We start from the raw sequence: 25,545 nt of genomic DNA, 5'->3' as shown, positions 1-25,545 counted from the left end.
TGTCACAATGATACTGCCGAAATTAACTGTGGTAAGAACACACACACACACGCACGCACGCACGCACGCATGCACACACACACACACACACACACACACACACACACACACACACACACACACACACATATTGTGAACAAGAGATCTCTTAGTCCAGGCGTTTCGGGCAGTATTTTGGTGGAATCGTGCACTTTATGAAAGAAGCATGACATTTGGCACACAGTTAGAGCATGCCATATGGAACATTCTGGCTATAGGGCCATCGCAGATTTGTCTTGGGAGACTTGTGGGAGCCAATCAAAGTTGGGCTCTCATAGACTTTACTATACAGTAAAATAAAAAATAAAAAATGCTTTAAGTAGCATGTGAGGGGTCAAACTAGGGGTTTATCGGGATTCTGAATCCAATGCAAGCATTTGTTTTGCATGAAAAACATTCCTTGGGGTAAAAATGGCACCCATAAAACCATGGTTTAGTGATGAGGCCGTTTCTCAGAAATGAATGTTTTTCGTGCAAAACAAATGCTTGCATTGGATTCAGAATCCCAAAGAACACCTAGTTTGACCCCTCACATGCTACTTAAAGCATATTTATTTTTTGTATTATTTTACTGTATAGTAAAGTCTATGAGAGCCCAACTTTGATTGGCTCCCACAAGTTTCCCAAGACAAATCTGTGATGGCCCTATAGCCAAAAATGTTCCATATGGCATGTTCTAACTGTGTGCCAAATTTCATGCTTCTTTCATAGTGCACAATCTTTGCCTGAAACGCTCTGACTATCTTCCACACAAGCTGACCATGTCTCCCCTCCTCTCCCCTCCCCTCCTCTCCTCTCCCCTCCTCTCCCCTCCTCCTCATATCCGGCAGATGTTGGCAGTAAGATCAAGTTAAATCACATCCTGTACAAGGTAGGGGTTGGGACGCGCTGCGGGGAGGGAAAGCGCCACCCAGAGGACGGACCAGACAACTACTGCTCCTTCCCTTGGGCAGAGATGGTGGTAGAGGACCTGTAAGATGTGACATTATTTTATAGATTATTATTATTATTGAATTGACCTAATATTTGTGGACAATTTGACAAAAATGTCAGCATCATGGCCTTGATGGTGATAGAGTATATACAGGTAGATATGGAACAGTTGCCTGTACAGGCAAGTTTTTGGATCTATTTAGAGCAGGAATTTCAGGGAGGCCATGAAGGCCATGGCCATCGTTGCCCCTCAGTTTGGCCTTGTGCCCCTCAAAAAAATTGAATGCCCTGAGGCCACAGTGGCCTTAATGCCCCAGCCGACTGTACCACTTTCTCCTCTGTCTCTTTCTTGTCATGTAGACACCAGTGTCTTTTGATGAGATTCTGAATTCCTAACTCCCCTGAGTCCCCACCTTTAAACCAATCCAGTAACTTTGATTGGTGCACAATGCGTTGTGATGCAACGCATTGTGAGCTTGTAGATCCGCTATTTTCAAAGGATTTAAATGAATTTTATACATTTTAAAACTTGTGAAACAGGTACATTTTGATACCCATACTTTTGTACTTTTACTCAAGTGAATTTTGAATTCCAGACTTGTACTTGTAACAGATTATTTCTACATTACAGTATTGATACTTTTACTTTAATAAGTAAACAATGTGAGTACCTTTTCCCCACCACTGCATCCAGGTGTAACGGCAAGAGGACATGTAAGGTCCCTGTGACAGAGTTCGTTTTTGGGGAGTACCCCTGTGAGGAGCCCACGAGATACCTGGAGATTAACTATGAGTGTGCCAAACCTGGACTGGAAATCGCAGACTGAATGTAAGACACACATTTGAAATGTTTATTTATGTGCACATACTGTAAGCAGAAGTACTGAATGTACAAAGGACATAAACAATATCAGTGCAGTCAAAACGTTGTTACAATACTGATGGCATACATGTCAAACACAGCAGACAACAATCATGGGTAAAGGAAACAACGCCTCCTCCAAATCGAGTGGCTTCCTATAATAGCTGATACAGAGCAGAACCTTGCTCACTGTTTGGCCGGCCATTTGAAGGCCCCTCACAACCAACTTGTGTAAGTGCCCTAGAGATGTATTGACAATGCAGAGTTTTTTTTCCCCCAGTCATTTTTCTAAACAAGTGAGACAATACAGTATATCAGGTAGGTTCAAATTAATTTCAAAATAATATAACATAATATAATAATTTTGTATTCTTCTTTTAGGAGACGCTGAACCCAGGGGAGTGTGACATTCAGGATTCAAGATTTATAACTTTATTGTTCATTACCATAGACAGTTCAGACTGAATGATGTGCAGTTGTACATCCTTTATCAGATGAATGCTATAAATCTGCATATTATTTCAACCCATCATACCGTAGAAAGTTCCCCAATACTTAGTTTATTGGCTATTTTCATGTAGGCTAATGCTTTTTTTAGTTTTCTTTTAAAGCCCAAGTCACTGTATTAAGCATGTTGTGAATTTGTTGCCTGCAGTAAGCTATCATTTAGCTCAGCAATACTTTAGGCTGAGTGTTTTATTTTCAACTTTTTTAGTTTTATTTTTATTTCGGGGCATGAAGACACGTTCATATACTCATTCATTCTTTAAACAAATGCATTAGATACCGAAAGCTGTATGAGAATAGATTTTATGCATAATTAATCTACAGCATTTTTGGTCAAATGCCAATTTGGTTCTTGCCCCCTTTTTTCTACAGTACCTCTGTCTACTTACAGCTATTTTGTGTCTCTGTTTGCAGTATAGTACTGTAATAAAGTAGAAATGCCATCACCATTGCCTTGGTCGGTGTTGTCTGTTCTTTTTGGAGCTGTGTGCAGCTCCCTATAGGTATAGGTGGCTGTGTGGGTCTGTCCGTATGTAGCCTGAACTTCCTAAACTTCGGCACGCTACTAGTCCCACAGTTTTGCCACCACACACTCACGCCATATGTCAAATCGACCGGCTTACTCGGGAATCGTGGGCTAGTAACTTGCTAAGAGAAAGGTTCAATAGTTTAATTGATATTAATTTATTAGTGAATTAATTTTCCCCATTGACTTATAATGGGAATCACAAAAACTCACATTGAATTATTTTTCCCTCACAAACCATTGGGGCTACAGTTTCAAAACTTGGAGAGGAGGTTCATAATGCAGGCAAGGATTAACTGAAAAATAATTACATCATTCGGCCTCATGGTGGCGCCATAACAGCTCACTTTACGTTTTGGCTTATAACTCTTGAACCGTAGGTCGGAAAATTAAAATTATTTTTTCCCTGGATTCCTTGGGTCCCCATATAGGCCACGCCCATTTGCGTCAGGATAGATTTTCCGCCATTTTGAATTTTCTTCAAAACACACTTTTTGCTCCTTTTCCTACATATTTTCTCCAAATGTCACAAAAATCGGTACACATGATCTATGGACTCATGCGATAAACATATTCAAAGGATATTTCGATAGTCCATACCGTTCTTCCGTAACAGGGTTCCAAAGTTAGCGGGAGGAGCCCGTTTTATAAGAAGTAGCCATAAATCAGAAACGAAACATCCAGTCAACACCAAATTTTAACCACAAGTCACGGGTGGGATATACAACAAATCCCCAAAAGCATTTCCAGTTCGACCCATAGGGGGCGGCAGGGCAGGCAAGCACACTCGCAATTTCCCAAATTGCACATTTTCTAGTTAGTGTGGTTGCCCTAACAGGGCAACACACTATAGTTCTAGGGAAACTTTATTGGAGCTGTGTGAAACACAGGCTCCCTATACGTGGCTGTGTGGGTCTGTCTGTCTGTCTGTCTGTCTGTGTGTGTGTGTGTGTCTGTGTGTGTGTGTGTATGTAGCCTGAACTTCCTAAACTTCGGCACGCTACTAGTCCCACAGTTTTGCCACCACACACTCGCGCCATATGTCAAATCGACCGGCTTACTCGGGAATCGTGGGCTAGTAACTTGCTAAGAGAAAGGTTCAATAGTTTAATTGATATTAATTTATTAGTGAATTAATTTTCCCCATTGTCTTATAATGGGAATCGCAAAAACTCACATTCAATTATTTGTCTCTCGCAAACCATCGGGGCTAGAGTTTCAAGACTTGGAGAGGAGGTTCATAATGATTTCAAGGATTAAATAAAAAATAATTGTGTCATTTGGCCGCATGGTGGCGCCATAACACCCCACTTTACGTTTTGGCCTGTAACTCTTGAACCGTAGGTCGGAAAATTAAAAATATTTTTTCCCTGGATTCCTTGGGTCATGACGCATCTCCCCTTATAGGCCACGCCCATTTGCGCCATGATAGATTTTCCGCCATCTTGAACTTTCTCCAAAACACACTTTTTGCTCCTTTTCCTACATATTTTCTTCAAATGTCACAAAAATTGGTACACATGATCCACACACACACACACACACACACACACACACACACACACACACACACACACACACACACACACACAGCTCCACTTCACACGGGTGTGATTTTTTTTTTATATATAACTGAAGTGGCTGACAGATTTTAACAAATGGGAGGTTAATGATAGTATTTGGTTAGCAAAATGATTTTTCAGTACAGAACAATCAATTTCGTCAAACGATTTAGACAGAGAAAAAAGTGCAATGTTCATCATCATCATCATCATCATCATCATCCTATTGGATAATTAAAAACCATCAAGCTAAACTTTGCTTGCTTGTATAGTTTAGGCATGATAATCAATACAATGCATATGGGACAATAGGTCTGCGAAATAATATGTGAACCCCTCAAGATTGATTGATTGATTGACTGGTTGGGTTGATTTATTGATTGATTACATTTGTGCTGAATTATGGATGGAATACATCTGACATGAATACAACATGTGTCTGTTCATTGACCCTTGACGCTTTTAATTATATTGAAGGGAACTGTCACATTCCCTTCAATATAATTCCAAACATTCCAAATATTCAGAATGACTGCTCATTCAGAGGTGGTGCTGAATGAGCAGTATACCACCAGGTGGTATGCTGTTTGAACCGGAATATACTTTTATTCAGGTTCCATGTAAACAGTTGGGTTTGAATCTCTCTTTCTCTCTATTCTAAATGAATAAATATTGTCCATGTAACTGCAGCCAAAATGGTCTTTGGTCTGGTGGTGTGTGCTGTACAAGTCAACCTCCAAAACCTCTCTAACCAGGCCGGATCAGCAACCTGCAGTGAATTGATCACAATGTTAAGTAGGTCTGGGAATGAAACCTTTCCTGTTTACCCAGTGGAGAAACGAAAGTAAAACCCAAGACTTCACTCTGGCTCAAAGTCTCTTCTGCAACATTACACTGTTAAGTTAGAGTCGCTTTACTGCCGAATGAAAGAGTTTAACAATGGACGAGTACCCGGTGATAGTGGAAGGCAAATGGGCATCTTTTCAGGCCAAGGTGATCAAGAACAAACTTCAGATCTATTTTCAGAGTAAAAAGAAGTCGGATGGAGGGGACTGTAGTGTCGAGGTAACCGGTGACCACTCCGTGAGAGCGACGGTGTACTTTAAATGTGACGAAGGTGACTATGCTGTTTTTAATTATTTGTTTTGTAATACCAGTGAAATATACAGTAGCATAGGCCTACCTTTAAAGGAGTAGTTCACGCCAAAAATGACTTATTTTCTATTGATTACTCACGCCATGGAGACTTGAGTTCAATAATATCTTTCATTTTTTGTCGCATTCCTAAGACAATGCTTTGATTACAATAAATTTGCCCCCATTGTTTCCGGATGGGGACCCGAATGCATTGGGGTCCCCATCTGGAATCAATGTGGATACATTTACTATAATCATATAATATTTTTGTCTTAGGAATTCCACAAATACCAAAACAATATTATTGAACTCAAGTCTCCATGGCTCGAGCAATCAATAGAAAAAAGTCATTTTGGGGTGAACTACTCCTTTAATGTAGCCTATCTGTGTGTGCATGCCTTTGCTTTGACTGCTCAATTAAAATATGTTATTTTAAATGTTCTATTACAAGAGCACCTGTGTTTTATTCCGAGATTGACTATAATAAAACATACTGTAGGTTTTTAAGTTTAAAACAATTTATTTTATAGTAAAAAAGAGAGTCCTTGCCAGGGATGATCATGAAATGACCATTGAAAAGGCAACCATCAAGTTGCACCTGTCACTGCCGGCATCGACCAATGATGACACTGAAAAGCTTTCTAAAGAAGTGAGTGGAAACTTAAGTTATTGTTTTGTCTGTCTGTCTCTCTTTCTCTCTCTCTGTGTGTGTGTGTGTGTGTGTGTGTGTGTGTGTGTGTGTGTGTGTGTGTGTGTGTGTGTGTGTGTGTGTGTGTGTGTGTGTGTGTGTGTGCGTGCGTGCGTGCGACGTGCGTGCGTGCGTGCGTCCCCATATTGGCATTCCACTGGTACAGACCTTTTAGACTTTTCAAGGACCCCATAACTCTGAGACGGGTCATTTGGTTCCATTGATACATACTCAGAGTTACAAGGAACCCCTAAGGTCCCTTGACCACTGTACTAGTATACAGTATTAGGCTAGCTCTTGTTTTTCTGCTTAAATTATTGTCCGCTCATTTGTACTGTATGTCTGTGGTAAAAATATAATTTTAACAAAAAGGTTTATGTTAATGTTTAATCCTGCCACATACCCACTCAGTTGGAAATCATGTCATATGCAGATAAAAGTAAATGAATACATTTATAGCACATTTATACTAGCCTACCCTACATGATTTCAAATAATGAATCATACAACCTCAGCAGATACCGGTTAGACAATACAATACAATGTACAACCATATCTATCTTCACATTACTATTTTTCACTTATTATTATTATTCAAGGAAATGTTTCTTAAACTAAACTGGTCTGATGATGATACAACAAACTGCACATATCAGTGAAACCTGAATAACAAACCTAGCCTAGTTCCAGAGCCTGAATCGCTAGCCACACCCCTTACGAAATGTCAATTCAGGCTGAGTGTCAGGCTATAACAAACCTGAATAAGAGAATATGTGTACGTCCTTTGAACAAACTAATAAACATTGATGTCATTGTGTATGACAATGTCCTCCTGTTCTCTCCAGACCCCTCCAGAAGTTGAGAATGTGACAGGTAAGATCATTTCAAAATATTTGTGTTTCACATCTGAACATTTAAGGAATTCAGGCGATACAGACTGACTTATTCTAAATACTGCAGTAGGGGCACAGATGACTGGTTGTGGTTAAAGGGATATTCCACTTTCAAACATGTTTGGGGTGATTTTAACGTCTACTCAAGAAGTGTGTATTTTAAGATTCTGCCAGGTAACAGGCTGAAATAATTATCCCACATAGCCTGAACCCAAACCAAAAAATAGAAAAATAGTACAACTTTTGAAGGAAACATCCTACAGAGACAAATATCCCCCCCTCTGTCCTCCCCCCCATACAATTTGGAACTTATGAACGTGTAGTGAGGTGAAGTAAGTAGGTACCGGTATGTACTTTTTGTATGCATGGCACTTCTCAAAGAGAGAAATCATAAAGTGCTTACATACAATAGTGAAGACACACTCACAGCATGAAGCACTCAAAGGATAAACAACAAATTCAAAATAAATGTGTTTCCTCGTTCCACATTCCTCGTACCTGGTTGGGCGGCAATATTTGCCTGAGAATCCTAAAGTTTGAAATGTCCCTGAACAAGATACTTAACCCCTAACTGATCCCAAAAACAAGAAGGTATGGAATGCCACGAACATTTTTAAGAACCAGTTGGTGAGAAAAAGTATTTAGTAAAAGCACAAGTATATGTGATATGAAACCTTTTGTTTCTGTGTTGTTTTTGTCCTGTAATCGAGATGTGCTTTATTTTTTTTATAATAACTATTTTAATTAATTCCTTTGTCCAAATTGTAGGTTTTATTTTTTATTTCTGTTTTTGTCTCTTTCAAAAGTTATGCTCTAAAAAAAAGAAATGATTTTCAGGTTTGAATTCAGGATGAAATGTGTAAGGGCACATACATTTATCTGCTTCAAATAGACATGGCATATAGAACACATACCGTACATTGCAAGGTGTCCACAATGGATCGATGCGCAAGACCATCAAACCACACCATTCCCATTGAAAAGCATTGGCAGAATCAGAATAACATAGGATTTAATAAGATTACCTGTTTTATTCATAGGTAAAATAAAATAACACTCCCTGTCATCATTCTGTAGAATGGTATGGCCAGATGGTTTAGACGTACTGTATTGATTTCATTTCATATATAATAGGGAATTCCCCTATTGCATGGATAAAAGGTATTAGAAACATTTTCTTATTCTTTATTTACTCTTATTCCCATGAGACAAAGAATTAATCCACACTAAAAATAAGACATGAGAATGTTTAAATTATATTTGTAATTTACTATGTTGAGAGAAACAGACAAGAACAGTACAGGTTCAATGGTGGTCCCTCTGACAAAATGCTACTTTGACATGATACATAGGAATGATCAGTCAGTGGATGACAGTTCATAGGTTGAGCTGAGGATATGACAAGATGCTGTCAATCTTGGTCCAGAGGCTTGGTATTTTCCATTTGACCTTGTGGTGTCTGCAAGATACAAGCTTTCCCAAAACAATCCTTGTTGTTTTGGGCCATTCTCGGGTTCCAGACAGCTGATAAGGCAGGCAAAGATTGCTCAGTTCCACACAGCAAGGTTGCATCCAGACAGCAATTTTAGCATGCAGCTTTGATGACAGTTGGTCAGTTGGTCATCATACGTTATCACCTGGGGGCAGCACGCGGCGTACACCCGAGACGAAGCATCTCTCTGGTGACTGACTTCCATAGACTAATAACAAGCTCACAGTTAGCTAGTGAAGGTGACCCACATACAGTATCTCCGTCAGGTCAGATGCATGTGACAATGTTTATTGATGAAAAATATAATATTAACCATAAACAAATATATCTATCAAAAGGAACCTCCCCATTTCCCAATTCAACCGCATTAGATGGATCTGCAGCTCCAATGAAGACTCCAATACCTAAGGCACGGCAGAGGAGCATCAATTCCAAAAGAGAGGGTACAAACAAACCTGGATAAAATGTTTTTTTTTTTTTTTATGCTTTTATTAATAGAGATAGACAGTAGGCTGACAAGAAATGGGAGAGACAGATTGGGAGTGACATGCAGCAAAGGCCGTCGGGATCGAGACTCGAACCTGCGACACGCTGTCAGGCTACACTGAGCATAGGTGTCTGGACTGTTGCACCAGTGGTAGGCCTAGTATTAAGGAAAGATGCTTTTATAAACCCCAGAGGTTATAGTTTTCTATTATATTTGTAACAATTTATATTGTATTTTTCAAAATCTATTACAGAGCCAAAACTCTGTCTGTATGAGTATTTTAATGCTTGCAATGTTGCTACCAGATGTACCGGTATACTGCACACATGTGACAATACAGCTTGTGCCTTAGATCTATTGTATGTCATCTCTATCTTTGCTTTTCTGTACAAATACAGTATGAAAGTGCCATAAACATATTTTACATCTGTTTAGCTTTCATATCATAGGTACAAATACAGTATCTGATGAACTAAACTGAGTTGAATATATCTGTTAGATTTGGTGAAAGATCCAATTGATGCTGATGATGGATGTGGACTCAGAGGTTCTAGAGGTGAGGAGAGAAGTATAAAATGAGCAACACCAAACAGGGTTTGTGTGTGTGTGTGTGTGTGTGTGTGTGTGTGTGTGTGTGTGTGTGTGTGTGTGTGTGTGTGTGTGTGTGTGTGTGTGTGTGTGTGTGTGTGTGTGGGGGTGTGTGTGTGTGTGTGTGTGTGTGTGTGTGTGTGTGTGTGTGTGTGTGTGTGTGTGTGTGTGTGTGTGTGTGTGTGTGTGTGTGTGTGTGTGTGTGTGTGTGTGTGTGTGTGTGTACTTAATTGTAAGTGAATAAATAAGACAGGTTGTGGGAGTTATTTGTTAACTCAATATTCTTTGGGATTGAATTTCAAACCAATGTGTGTAGGTTTGTTAGCGTTGGCCTTCTCTGCTTTCTAGCCCATATATTGAATTTAGATGTCCCTTGACATAACATGTGTTGACAGATATTTTCTAGCTATGTGAGTGTAGTGTGTGGGTCCCTTCCTGATTTGTCAAAGACAAAGGGATTGAAAAAGAATCAGCCAAGGGAAACTATTGATAATGTTTTTCCCCCTTTACCAGAGTCTGCACATGATGTTTCCATGGTTCTGGAGAACATCCCTGAGAACATGGACAGGGACATGCTGTCCTTATTGGTGGAGACAGTCTCTGGTCTTGGTGAGGAGAGCTTTAGTTTGGAGATCATCTGGGAGACAAAGAAAGCTGTGGTGACCCTCAACAATCCCTCTGGTAGGAACAAACTTGGTCTACAGTACACCTGTTGCTTTACATGAATGCCACCTTGTGGCTACTGTTTGTCATGGAATTACTGGGGTTGAATTTGTTCACTCTGAAAGTTCAGGATATCTAATCCATGTATTGCATAGTATGAGGAAGAATGAGTTAATAGCCTGATTAGATTTAGTGAGAGATTCTGCATGAATCATGACGGTATGATGTTGGACGATGTTGATACAGACTGTGACGTTTTCTTTAGCTCTGGACAGATTTATGGGAAATGAGAAGTTCAAGAGGCATGGGATGGCTGCACGTCTGCTGGAAGGAGCACAGACTGTCCGAGTGGAGAACCTCACACAGGTTGTGATTAAAGGTAGTGGGTGTACATCTCAATATTTCACATATTTTATTTATTTGTAGACATTTACCTGGTCATCATGCCACCCGATGTCAACTTATCCATCCATCCACACAGTGGCTTGCTTCTATATTCTTAAGAGATGTATTTGTTTGTTTGTTTGTTTGTTTGTTTGTTTGTTTGTGTACTCCTGAATAAGTGGATGGATTTACTCAGCCAGCATGTGAAGTGAAAGCAAAGTGTTGAGACTTGACTATTTTACAGAGTGGTTTGATGTGAATGTATCCTGTACTGATATTTTATTTGTGACACTGCTTTGACAATGTAAACGTTTTCTCATGCCAATAAAGCTCCTTTGAATTGAATTGAATTGACAGTTGTGTAAAATGTCCCTGAATTTGACAAATTCCTTTTACAGATATGTTGGAACTCTACTTTGAGAATAGCTGGACTCTGCCAGTCTGCATCAGCATGATCCCTGAGGAAAATGCAGCTGTTGCCACCTTCGATGATCCTAAAGGTGAAAATGGTTACCAAACCATAATACCAATTATATACTGTATATATAACGACCTATTAGTTAAGTTCACATTAGGTATTTGATTTACACTAAATTATTTAGGAAAGTGTTAATAATTTGGTAATTGTTTATTAATTATAAACTATTAAATTAACAGATTAAATATTCAATACACTACATCTGTTGTCACTTTCCTATACTCAATTGTCCTGGTACTTTTCCAATGAATACCTTTCCAGTTGTAGAGACAATCTCCAAGATAGAAGACCATATTATATGCAAGGTCCCTGTCAAGATGTACCCCTTCTATGAGTCCCTCGGCACTGCCTTGTATGGCAAAGACAGACCAACATGGAAGATGCCTGAACCTTTCACAGAGAGTGTCCACCCCCCTGTCTGGAAATTCATCCTCATGAAGGAGCAGATAAAAGCCATCAACCTACAAATGTGCTCTTACTTCTGCTGTGTGGAATTAGAAACCCCTGAGGCAAAGCTCAGCCCTCTGCCAAGTCTATTGAAGCAAAAGGGTCTGACAGCAAGACAGGTGGATGAGTGGAAAAACAATGCTTCACAGGCCTTCAGAGAGCTCTTGAACCAATACACTGCTTTTGAGTTCTTAGTGAATTTCTCTGCTTGGAAGATGGTGGAGAAAGATATCCGTTCAGTAGTGAGAGAAGACGCAGAGCTGGTGTTGAATGTACCAAAGGGGAAGCTGACTATGGCAGGGCGGGCAGAAGATGTGAACCGGATCCGAGGTTCTGTAGAGGAAATCATTCTCAATGCTGTGCAACAGATAAAGAGGCAGAGCAACAGCGTATCAGAGGCAATGGACATGCGCCCGGCCAAATACTATATGCAGGACAAGGAAAAGGAGTATGATGAAGATGAAGACGACAATGAGAAAGAAGGCAGGGTCGGAGGGTCGATCTACTGTGAAGTTCAGACGGCCTCAGGAGTCCTGGTCTCGGTCTCGAAGACTGATATCTGTAGCTTCAGGGTGGATGCTGTAGTCAATGCTGCCAATGAGGACTTGAAGCACTTTGGAGGTTTAGCTCATGCGCTGCTCAAGGCCGCTGGGCCACAACTCCAGACACTCTCTGATGACTACATTGCCAGGAATGGACGTCTGCGACCTGGGGATGCCATTGTGACAGATGCATGCAACCTGCCATGCAAGTATGTAGTTCATGCTGTCGGGCCTCGGTTCTCTGATTCAGACAGGGAGACGGCAGTGTCACGGCTAAACCTGGCCATTCAGGAGAGCTTGAGGCAGGCGGCGATGAACAACTGCTCTTCTATTGCTGTGCCGGCAGTGAGTTCTGGTATTTTCGGCTTCCCTCTTGAGCTTTGTGCTGAAACCATCGCTCGGGCTGTAAGGCAATACTGCAATGCTGAGAAAGCTCCTGGTTTTCTGACTGAGATCCACCTGACGGACAACAATGACCAGACTGTGAGGGCTCTAGCCAAGGCTGTTAACAATGAGTTCAAAGATCTCCAGCCAAAGATGACTCTACCACGACAGGGAAGCAGCAGGGATCTCCAGCCAAAGATGAATCTACCACGACAGGGAAGCAGCAGAGATCTCCAGCCAAAGATGAATCCACCACGACAGGGAAGCAGCAGACAAGATGGATATTCAATAAGGTATAGATAAAGTGAATGAATTTCATTTGGATAGTGGTCTTGTAGAAGACCTGTACAGGTATACTGCCAGGTTGTTGAGGCAGTGGCAATTAATCAGGAAGAAAGGTAATACAAACCCAATTTCTTTTGAAAAGGCAGAACCACGTAGCCTCAAAATAATACTGTATTTATGATAGAAACGTTAAATTAATTTAAAACATTCCTTTTTAATCATATTTAACAAAAGAAAACTAAAATAATTACTATGCTACTACAGTTCTGCAGCACATTTAACCGCTTCTTTTCTTTTTCTTCTCCTAGTGGGTCCAGCAATATGACAGCCAGCACACACTGGGGCAAGGGGAGAGGACAAGGAGGATCTGGAGGGAAAGAGGGCCAGCAGGAACACATTAGGTTTGGTGGAGAAGACAGAGGGTAAGGGAACAGGCGTGTCTGCTTTGTCCAATAGTTCTTGTTAGTGTTATATTCAAAATAATTCAATTCAAACTTTATTCCAGACACATAGGGGGTCCATAGAGGACATACAAATCACTGACTTCACAAATGTCTCCTCACGGGCAATAAAGGCCAATTCAATTCAATTCAATTCAATTCAATTCAATTCAATAACAAATAAAACATTAAAAAGGCTTCCACTGCATCCTTTCTTGTATGTGCACCACAAGAAAGCTGTATACATGGCAGTGCAAAATGTTTTAAAACGTGCACACTTGACAGGACCTGAAGACATACTAACCTGCAAAGCTGCAAATTAGCTTGGGCATACTGTCTAGAGATATCTCTATCACCATGGAGATTATCAGCTAAATTGTGTCCAAGGTACCCAATTTATTGTCCTCACTATCATGAAAGTACTCTTTCTTGCATTGTAAATTACTAGAGGGTCGCGGCCCTTCGGGCCGCTCACATCTAGTTAAAAAAAAAGAAGAAAAAAAAAAAGTTTAAAAAAAAGTTTTAAAAAAAAAGAAAAAAAGGGAAAAAAAAAAAAAAACGTTAAAAAAAAGAAAAAACGTTAAAAAAAAAAAAAAAAAATGGGGGGGAACTATTGTGGCGGAACTATTGTGCCGCAGCGCACGTTTCCGGTCGGACATATTTGACCGGCGGACTATTTTATACAGAGGCAAAATATGAGGGTAATAACGAATACAACTGTATACAGAGGTTTGGAAACGACATCTTGCAAAGGTGACATGGGTGTTTGAATTTCTAAGCTATATTTAGTACATATGTAGTACATCTTGGCCAAGTGGTTTGGTATTTAAGTTAGCGATACATGACCCGGAAGTAGATCACTTACTCTTTTGTAATATAAAGATGTCATGATCATTGCCATAATTTGAGCACACTTTCAATACAGCAGCTACCCTTTCAATAGCTGCTGTAACCCTCCACTGTATGGACTCAGAAGGTACAGGTCATCAGTGTACATAAGGTGATGGCTGATAGTTACCTATAAGACAGCCTGTTTTTCACTTATTTAATTAACTGGATAAATCATCGATTTAAACATTGAATAAAATAGGGGACACAATCCCCACCCCTTGCCAAACACCATTGCTAACTGGAAAATGGGCAAATGTAACATTACCCCATTTAACCTACATTTTCTGATTTGCGTACCAAAACACGAGTATACGCATACGCATACGATTCATCAATAACTTTATGGCCAGATTGCACCCATATTTTGATCTTATCGGCATTTAGGACAATAGGCTCTATGCATATACGCCATTTTGTTCTACTTCCGGGTGTCTTTCGACTTCCTTCACAGGTGTTACTGATGATACTAATGAAGGCTCTGTTTGATTTATTGCACAGTGGGTCTTGTAGCAGAGTGTTTCCAGTGAGCCAACATGCACAATATCAGCACCCTGACTCTGTTTGAGCAGAATGGAACAGACCCTTCATTAGTATCATCGGTAACACCTGTGAAGGAAGTTGAAAGACACCCGGAAGTAGAACAAAATGGAGTATATGCATAGAGCCTATTGCCAAGTTAGGGGTCAGATTCAGCAATGTTTTTGTCAGGGATTTTGAAGGTAAGACTTTAAGATTTAGTCACTTAATTTACACTATATTTACGACCAGATTGATGAACCCAATGATCTTAAAGTATGCCTGAAGGAGTTTGGAATGGTTAATCCTGTCAAAAACTCTAGATGCATCAATAAAGCATAGGGAGACAGTGAGCTACTGTAGCTTTGTGCAAATGTGCAAAAATGCTTGAAGTCTGTGCTGTGTTCTCTTGTGATTTGTCTATAGGAGACTAGACCATGAAAGTGTCCTTGAAACCACATACACACAAGAAGAACTGAAGATTTGTCTCAGAACGGGAAACATCCAGGAGCAGGCTGTAAGGACATACAGTGTGCATATTTCATTCTAGAATATATCCTGTACAACTGACATTTGTGCCTATTACTTCGCCCTAACCCTTGTATAAATGAGGTGTATAGCCATTCAACCATGTAAATTCCACACAAAGAGTACAAAATGTGATGATACAAAGTTAGTTTATTGAGAGCAAATAATACAATCACTCAAATCCTGTTCTAATCTGTGTACCTTGTTATGGTTATAAACATACCAGCGTATTGTTCTCTCATAAGCTAACTATGATTTGGCAAGCATTCTAATGAACCTCTGTGCTAGCTTAATATGGTATTCAACCTACAAGGAAATACCTGTGTTTGTCATAGACAGACAGATAGATACTTACTTACATACATACATACATACATACATACATACATACATACATACATACATACATACATACATAGATGGCATTAATTAAAAAAGGTTATTATACTTAATGAACATTTTCTATCACACTTGGTTCTCAGACTGATGTCATTGTCAACACCATCCCTGGAAACCTAGACCTGGACTCAGGAGCTGTTTCCAAAGCCATTCTGGAGGCAGCCGGCCAGAGGCTCCAGTTCGCGGTTCAAAAAGAACACCCTGTTTGTGATGTCATTGTAACAGCTGGATTTAACCTGAAGTGTCAAAAGGTCTTCCATACCATCTGCCCCCACTGGGACAACGGGGCCGGGCAGGCAGAGGAGGTGAATGGTGTAGTTATAGACAGATGGTCTGGGGAACTTGAACTGTCAGGGTTATTCATTGTTTAACGACCTCATGGATACTAGGGCTTAGGGATGAAGGTAGTTGCTGGAGATGCAGAGAAAGAGGAACACTACTCCATATGCTGTATGAATGTGAAAGGTCTACTGTTGTTATGTATTAACAATATAATGGAAACAGCATTCACTGTGAATCCAGCATTGTGTGTGCTGGGTATTATAAATGTGTATTATAAAACTGTTCTCGCAAAAGGGTGCTTGGGTGAAACTAGGGCTCATAACAGAATACAGGATAGTATTGAGACATTGGAAATCAAAGAAGAAAATCTATCTCAAATAATGTTCAGATGAGATGAACAGGTACTTATTCACAAAATAATAGTTTACATAATTTCTGGAAGATACAGGGTCCATAACTTTATTGCCCCTGAGTAATTCCTAAAGCACCAAAATTACAACATATACGGTACTATGTTTCTGTATAAAAGGATCACAAGAATATTGTGCTATGGTTCTGATGTTTGTTTTCATAAAACTGCTGCACATGTGAACATCTGTATTCTACAACCTCAATCAATAATATGGATGCTGTCGTTCTGTTCCAGAAATTAAAATCCATCATCAGATATTGCCTGGAAGAGGCAGAGAAGCTCAGACTGGGGTCGGTGTCTTTCCCAGCGATTGGCACTGGTTACATGTGTTTCCCTAAATCCCTGGTGTCCAGAACGCTACTAGAGGAGATTCACATCTACAGTCAGAGGAGAAACCCCCAGTATCTGAGAGAGGTGGCTGTGGTGCTGCACCCTAGTGACACACAGACTGTGGAGGTGAGTTCCTAGTTTCATTGAAAATACAGTTAGTTCATCTTAAGTCTACTTTATGCTTTGTCAATCTTTTCTTCACACTTGAGACCTGAGACAAATTCTACAAATGCCTTCTAAATCAGTAGTTCTCACACTTTCAAGATGTTTCAAAAATGTAAAAAAATAGCAGGCCCAGTTTAACAAAGGAAACAAAATGACACACTGCCATTCATCAACATTGATTCAACTCAACACCAGTTTCAGTCAATCATTATCAATCATAATTTTAATAATTTGTATACAAAGTAAAAGTATACACTGGACTAAAAACATGCATGTCTAATAGCCATTGAGATGTGTCATACCTGTACAATGAGACGGACTTAAGGTCTGTCTTGTCTTAACATACAGTATGCTGTCTATTTAAAAGTGACCATCCTCTTAGCATTGCCACATTTCCAGAACTTCATTATTTTTATTATTGTCCTGTTCTTTTTGGTCAGAGTTTTACCAGAGAGTTCAAAGGTCAGAGGCAGGGAAATCATCAGAGAACAGCACATGCTTTTGACCAGTCATCACGCTCTCAATCTACTGTCCAATCAAAGCAGACCACAGGTAACATTTCCACATGAAAACATTCATTTTGATAACCCTTTGTATAGTTTTTCTTTCTTTATTGATGTAAAAGTACATCGGCTCTGTCTAAACTACAATATGACGTCATTCAGTGTGTGTGTGAGGGGGGGGGGGGGGGGTGGTATCGTTCGCTGTTCGGTGCTGCCGAGATTTTGTAACTCTCTAACGAACCTAAATAAATTTGGCTCCAAAAGTGGAGTATGTATCGGCCTTAAACCTCTAGCTAAGTGTGTGTGTGTGTGTGTGTGTGTGTGTGTGTGTGTGTGTGTGTGTGTGTGTGTGTGTGTGTGTGTGTGTGTGTGTGTGTGTGTGTGTGTGTGTGTGTGTGTGTGTGTGTGTGTGTGTGTGTGTGTGTGTGTGTGTGTGTGTGTGTGTGTGTGTGTGTGTGTGTGTGTTTGCCAGCATCCTTCAGCCAGGTGTCATCCCCCTCTCTTGTCGTGTACCAGATGAAGATGGGTCAGCTAAACTTAGAAGTCTCATCTGGAGACATCACCAAGGACACCAGCGATGTTATCATCAACTCCTCCAATAAGGATTTTAACCTAAAAACGGGTGACTATTATTAAACTCTTTCGTTAGAGTTAGGCGGGGTCACTATTCAAACTTCTGCTCTATAGTCAATATATTGATGTTATCTTGATTCATGGCTTGTATCAACAAATAAGGAAAAGAGGACGTTAGTTTGTTTTGCGCAATATTAGTTGCTTGTTTCAAAAGGTCAATATTGTGTTATTTTGATCTAGGTGTTTCCAAGGCCATTTTAGACAGCGCTGGATTGCGAGTGGAGCTGGAGTGCTCAACGATTGGTATGTTTTAAATCTATCTATCTATCTATCTATCTATCTATCTATCTATCTATCTATGTATACTGTATGTATGTATGTATGTATGTATGTATGTATGTATGTATGTATGTATGTATGTATCTATCTATCTATCTATCTATCTATCTATCTATCTATCTATCTATCTATCTATCTATCTATCTATCTATCTATCTATCTATCTATCTATCTATCTATCTATCTATCTATCTATCTATCTATCTATCTATCTATCTATCTATCTAAAATACATCCATATAGATACAGTATACACTGCACTGTAGATGTGTTTATCAATTAGGCCAATGTCAATTATGTTTAAATATAAATATTATTAGTGTGATTTCCAGTAGAGCAACCAGACTATTGTTCTAGTCCGGAACACAAACATTGCGTAAACATAGCCAATCAGGAAGCAACATTGCCGGTGACGTCACCAATATAAAGTAAGTCCATTGAGTTCAATGGGGAGTGGTGCTACTGTAGCTTGAGGATTGGTCAAGTTTCACATGACAATTTGACTACTCAGACAATAAATAGGCAACCACACTTGCAATGTCCAATTGCATCTTTCTAGTTTTTATAGCTTCTGTTCATCAGTGTTTGACATTAACTTTCTGCCTTTCTGTAGTTAATTCTCGTGGTTACCGGCCATCATCCATGATACTGACATCAGCAGGATTCCTCCCTAGTCGACACATTCTCCATATCATAGGGCAAAATGTTCCTGCCAGGATCAAAGAAGTCGTCTACCATGCGCTGAGGTTCTGTGAAGAACAGAAATTCACCTCTGTCGCCTTCCCTGCCCTTGGAACAGGTCTGTGTACTGCTCTACAATATGTTGAGTTGCTGTGACTTAATGATCATATTATGCTTTCCAATTACATTATATATAATACAGTATAACATACCTAGCCTTTATTTCACCTGGGTAAGCAGGGTGATAAAAGGAGAAGGTGATTAGCTTGTTCTGATTGGTCATCTGTTGTATAAACCCTAGGCAGACCAATCAATGGTAGCTAAAGCCATATCTTGGCAGTTGACCATTCACTACAACTAAGGTCAGGTGGCAAGGTGGGCTGAATTAGCAGTGGCACCATATCTTTAGTGCCAGCTAGAGTTGTCTGTGGATGGCATACATGTTAGGCTACAACATTTTTTTAGGTTTCATACTGGATTGGTCAGTATACTTTGTGTGGTCCGGATTTCTTTTTGTGCGTGCTGAAAGGTACAGATTCTGTCATTACTGTTACAGTACACAACACATCTTAGGCTTCTGACCTCTGGTCTAGGACTAAACAGGAATGTGTACACTATATTATTTTATTTACATTGTATACTATGTCAGTCGTGTACTGGACATGCCTGACACGTGTACTGTCCAAGCATCCAACCTTTTTCCAGCACATATACAGTATGGTACACACTGTGCGTTGTATGACAGAGCGAGACTTACACATGCCACTTATAAACAGAAATCTGATGGTCTGTGAAGGCCCGACATTCAAATAGCTTTTTCCCCATGGCTATCCAGCTCCTAAATGATGCCCGGTTTCCCCCCTGATCCCCTTCCACCCTCCCTCCACCCCACTCAGAGTGCTATGGACTGTCTTGTGTGCTCTGACCTGACCTACATACATATCTTGTCTTGTTTTGTCTTGCACCTGTCCTGTTCTTTAAACTGCACTCTACTATGCCAAAACAAATTCCTAACATGTGTACATGTGATGGCAATACAAGTCTTCTGATTCTGATTCTATGAATGTATTGTTGTTTTTTATGGGGTACTAGATAATACTATTGATTTTGCACTTATTTCTGTGTGTTCATTGTTCTAAATGTGTTCAGTGTGTCAGATATGCCTGTTCACCAGTCATCCATAATTGTTAGTCTGTCCATTCATCTGTCATTTATCAGGTGTGGGAGGTGCCAGTCCCACGGCTGTGGCAGATGCCATGATAGATGCTGTGGTGGAGTTTGTGAGGAAGAAGCACCAGCGTTGTCTGCACAGTGTGAAGATCCTAGTATTCCAGACGGCCATAATGAAGGAATTCCACAACAGCATGAAGAGGATAGAAGTTCAGGACAAAAAGAGTGGCTTCACCAAGTTCAAGGGTAAGTCACACAAGATGGGTTATTATGGTGAGGCTTTATTGGAGGTTAGCTGTCTATTAAGTCACTTTCACACACGCATTGTATTTTGAAAGTCTTACAGACTTTAAACGGAGGGTCTGTATGTGAGCACAACATTCTGGTATGAGTAGGATCGGACATGCAACAGACTTTATGATGGCAGGACCCTTGACTTAAATCAGGGTAATGTCCGATTTGGCTCAAACCACTGTAGCCCATGTGTGAATGGACTGGTGAAGCGTGAGCCTCACCAGCCTCTTTGGAAAGAGAGTTAATTGAAAAACAGTTTATTCATTCTGTTTTTTATTAGTGTTTGAGTTGTAAATATTCACTGATCCATTCCATGATCAATGAAACAAAACACAAACTTCTCTTAATTAATAGACAAGCTACATCTGCGCTTTGGATTTGATCCTTGTATCTCCCTCAGGCTGTGCCTGTGTTATATTTAAGTGGGAGTAGCTAATGTGTGTGTCTACCACCCAGACTCCGGCCCTCACCTTATCAAACAGGCTACTTCATGTGAGAATGCATCTGAAACTGCCATTCTCCTGTTAGATGCTACCTGTGTGAAAGGCCAACATTGGACAGTGTCCCAACTTGATTCCCTGGACATTTTCCATTCATATGAGAAAGGGAGAGGGGTCTGTGTTGCCTGGCTCCAGCCAATAGACCCGCCCACTCTCTGAGTGGACTGCTTCTCTTGGTCTGGAAGTGGCATACACGCCTCTTTTTGTCGGTGTCCTGGCCGATCTGGCGCACCAACCAATGAAATCAATGCAAGACCGAGGAGGGGTGGGTCTAACTTTTGAAAATCAACAGAAACAGCAGAGGGAGGGGTGGCTCACCATAGTTCTTAATTGATCCCTTTGAACTTCAAAAGGGTTCTGAACTGCAGTCAGTGATTGAGCCATACAAGCTCGTTAATGCCGGGGAGGGGAGAATGTTTTGTGTACACAAGTCAAACACAACCCCTCCCACCAGATGTCTTGTGATTGGGAATTTCAAATTTTAAATCCCCTCCCCTTTGAAATCTCTTACAATGGGGACAACTTCAGACTCAAGCTCCCCAGCGCAGAGTCTGAAATCAGGCTAGGGTCTGTGTGCCTGTGTTTTTCTGGAGCTAATCTTGAAAACCAGTGGACTGATTGTCAACACAACAATGTGTTGTGCTTACATTTCAGCTAAGGTTACTTCATTCTTTGCGGGATCCAATGAGGAGCGTCCCAACAACAACAGCTTGGCATTGGAACAAGAGGAGTTTGAGCCTGCAGTATTTCAACATTATGCTGAAAGCTCCCAGGTAAAAAGCACTCCATCCTTTATAGAAATGCAGATCATTTACAGTAGCAACAGATTGCGGTGGTACTGGGCAGCTCCTGCTTGTGAGTGTGAAGCAGGACCTCAGCTGACCTCCTGTGATTTCATATCCTAACCCAACCTGTAGGCCCTGAGCCTGTCTAAGAATAAGATTGAGGAGCTGATAGTGGCTGAGCAGTTCAGTAACCATCTGGAGAGGGTGCAGGGCAAGGAAGAGGAGGCCTGCATTCACCTGTAGGGGCTTACCCGAGACGTTGTTTCAGGAAAGTCAGATATAAGGTCAGACCAACACTTACCTATTTAACCCCTTTACCTATTTAACCCCTTTCGCAAACAGAAAGATGGATCTGCAGCTCCAAAGAAGACTCCAATACCCAAGCCACGGAGTGTCTTACCAACAACACACAGACTGAAACAGACTCAACACACACACTTCTGAGTCTTCTGTGCACCTGAAGACATAGAAAAAGCCATTAAAAATATTGTTCTTAAAAAGTGTTCCCCAATCTGCACAATATGCTGGTAAGGGCAGACTTACCTCCCCAGCACCCTCACACTTTCTTAGTGATATTCCACCTGGCAACTTACAGTGCAATTTCTACTTTGAAATGTACCTAGAAATTGCACTGTTGGCACTGGCCACAGGGGTAGTGGCCGGTGCCAACAGTGCAATTTCATAGGTACAATATCAAAGGCTTTATCTCATGCTCTACAGCTAATTTGATATACACGTTGGAATGTCCGTGTGGTCTCTCCTATATGGGGAAGACCTCGAGACCATTAAAAACATGCATTTCTGAGCATTGCATTATACTGTTTGCAATAATGTTATCACTAGCCCTGTGGCTGTACATTTCTCCAAAGCTAGACACATTTGGGCCCGATTTTGAAACTCGTCCTATGCGTGAAAATGGCATAGCGACACCCATCATAATATGCGTAATTGCTATTAAGAAATGCACGCTGAATGTAATCAGAACGCTATTGTTTTAGCGTGGCTCGCATATTTAACACAGGGGGAGTGATCATATGTAAAATAAGGGGCGGCCTGTGGCGCAATGCGGTGATATGCTATTCTAGAGCATACTGTTTAGACGTCCTCAGAGCTGCTTTTATGCGTCAAAGACATGTTTTTGCCCACATGAGAGGGCGTGCCGCCTCGCGCTGCCTCTCAGTCACACAACGAACAGCAGATATAGCCTATTCGGCCACATCTCTGTCAATTCTGGTCCGATTAAAAAAAATGTACAGTACTTGGAAATGCCACTTTTTTTTCCTGACACAAGCCATGACTCTGTTGAGCACGCAACACAGCAAACGAACGAAACATCGACGGTGATGGCTTACATACAGTACATGGAAGCAGATAGAATGCATGCAGATATAGCCTAAAGCCTCTTTTACAGTACACTTTAAGACATAATAAGACAGAATAAAGCCATAATAAGAAATAATGTGTTGGTAATTAGAGCTAATATATTTTATTAGACAGAAACAAAGACAGAATAGTAGAAAGAGCGAATACATTCTCTGGCACCGTCACCTGCCGCGGAACTGCAGCGGCAGACACTGCCGCACGACCGCTAGTTCGACCAGCAGTCCTGCCAGTAGGACCGGCGGCCGCCGCACGGACCGGCAGGTCCCGTAGCGGTAAACTGCCCGTCCGTGCGGTGGTGGCTGAGACAGAATAGCAGAAAGCGAATACCTTATCTGGCACCGGCATCGCTGGTAACTGCCGCGGCAGCCACCACCGCACGGACGGGCAGTTTACCGCTACGGGACCTGCCGGTCCGTGCGGCGGCCGCCGGTCCTACTGGCGGGACTGCTGGTCCTATCGCCGGCGATGCAGTGCGACTGCTGGTCGAACTAGCGGTCGTGCGACAGTGTCTGCCGCTGCAGTTCCGCGGCAGGTGACGGTGCCAGAGAATGTATTTGCTCTTTCTACTATTCTGTCTTTGTTTCTGTCTAATAAAATATATTAGCTCTAATTACCAACACATTATTTCTTATTATGACTTTATTCTGTCTTATTATGTCTTATTATGTCTTAAAGTGTACTGTAAAAGAGGATGGGACCGCCCGTACTTGGTGGCTCAGGGTCAGTGTAGAAATCCATGCCATAGCCTACACTGCAACTATTGAAATGATTATTAGGCCTATAATAAATTGGGCGCAAGCTTGGCTATTTTTGGTGCGCGACACTGCTCAAAATCCAAACCAAAGCTGTTATAAGCAGCGCACACGTCCATTGTACGTCCAAAAAGTATTATAGCCTTCATTTAATTGTCAAATGTCAAGTAGGGTCCTCTGTCTCTCTCTCTCTCTCTCTCTCTCTCTCTCTCTCTCTCTCTCTCACACTCTCACACACACACACACACACACGCACACACACGCACACACACAGCGACGCACTCTGCTTGCCCGTCTCTCTAGCCTTTTCTTTTCTCTCTTTACAATTTCACTATGCCACGATTAAAATAGGACCCCTTCTCTATGCTCAGATACACAGGCATTGAACTGATACAGCCTCCACGCAGAGTGGGTGATATTAACAACATGCTTTTAAGACGGGAACTGTTTTGGATGCACACTTTGCAGCTCCAAAAGGTCTGAATGAGGAATATGATATGAGACCGTTTCTATAATATAATATGATGGCTTATTTGCCTAAGTTCTTCTGTGTACAATGTCTGTAAGTCTTGGGAACCTTTTATGTATATACCGTAATGCATTATGGATAAATACACAGAGACATGTATTATGTAGCCTACCTTATCAGTGTCATTTGACAGGGACTCTGACTTGTGACAAATGGCCGATGGGTCACATGAGTGGGACGTCACACTGCATATAAAAAACGTCTGTCTGTCTGTCTGTCTACACTGTGAAGGTCTGAAGAAGAGCCTGGTTGGCTTGAAACATTACAGAGTAAACTATACGTTTGGGAGCAGCAAATTGATGTGCAGACTCTTTTTTCTTATACTTATACTGTTTTAGTCCAGCAGATTCCATTATACACATGTGCGAATTCCGAGTTACAACTGAGCGGATATTTAACTGCTCAAATCGCAAAGTACACACGCGGATATTTATTACAACTGCTCAAATCGCAAATTACAACTGCTCAAATTGCAAAATACATTTGTGTATTATTGCTCCATAGTAAACCGTGTTCCCAATCTTTCTTGGGCCAGCCTCCCTCTATCTAGCCTTGTAAACCTAGCCTGGCGTAGCCAGTCTATATACTCATGCAGGTAACTACTGTAACTGCAGTATATACAGTATATCTATCCCTTGTGTTAACATAGGTGGATAGTTTAGCTCTGCTAGGCTATCGTAAACCAGCTTCCTCCGGGAAATCTACATCTTCATTTGCTTTCAAATGAAAATGTAGATTTCAGGAGGGGGCTGGTTTATGAGGCTATGTATCCAGGTCCCTTACTCAATTATAATTCAGGTTACATTCTGCTGGGAAAATATATATATTTTGTTCAAGGTTTCTTTATTATTTTTACAACATGTATTATACACAAAAGCATACAAAAAAAGTGTTTTACCCCCCCCCCCCCCCCCCACACACACACACACACAAAATATATTTAATTTGTTGTGCTTATTCATTATCCTGTGTTACAAATAATTTATAAACATCTCATTGACTGCCAAATAATACATTTTACATTAAACTGGACTGTCATGGAACATGATTGCCATAGCCTACATCCCAGGGAGAAAAGAAGAAAACACTACTACCGCTAAATTAGAAGCAGAATTGTATATCCATTATTAATGTATTATACATACATTATTATTAATAAAATAAAAAATAAAATAA

The 25,545-nt window shown here is 40.8% G+C and overlaps 1 protein-coding gene across 1 annotated transcript; it reads left to right on the top strand.

Annotated features, from left to right (window-relative positions):
• Window positions 1-5,368: 5,368 nt before the first annotated feature.
• On the top strand, window positions 5,369-22,288 carry LOC308296179 (protein mono-ADP-ribosyltransferase PARP14-like; the record flags this gene model as incomplete). The annotated part of the gene is made up of 20 exons (XM_080739338.1): window positions 5,369-5,546; window positions 6,097-6,215; window positions 7,100-7,127; window positions 8,978-9,082; window positions 9,626-9,682; window positions 10,228-10,395; window positions 10,643-10,756; window positions 11,160-11,261; window positions 11,501-12,905; window positions 13,206-13,319; window positions 15,171-15,261; window positions 15,755-15,976; window positions 16,600-16,821; window positions 17,301-17,412; window positions 17,836-17,985; window positions 18,177-18,239; window positions 18,889-19,074; window positions 20,175-20,372; window positions 21,575-21,693; window positions 22,048-22,288. 20 exons carry the CDS (start codon window positions 5,369-5,371, stop codon window positions 22,147-22,149), a joined length of 3,855 nt encoding a protein of 1,284 aa, XP_080595464.1. The 3' UTR covers window positions 22,150-22,288.
• Window positions 22,289-25,545: the final 3,257 nt, after the last annotated feature.

Source organism: Nannobrachium achirus, assembly GCF_963921795.1.
Source record: "Nannobrachium achirus genome assembly, chromosome: 12".
NCBI lineage: Eukaryota > Metazoa > Chordata > Actinopteri > Myctophiformes > Myctophidae > Nannobrachium > Nannobrachium achirus.
Note: the sequence above shows the minus strand (reverse complement) of the source record. Positions and strands in the feature narration are given on the sequence as shown.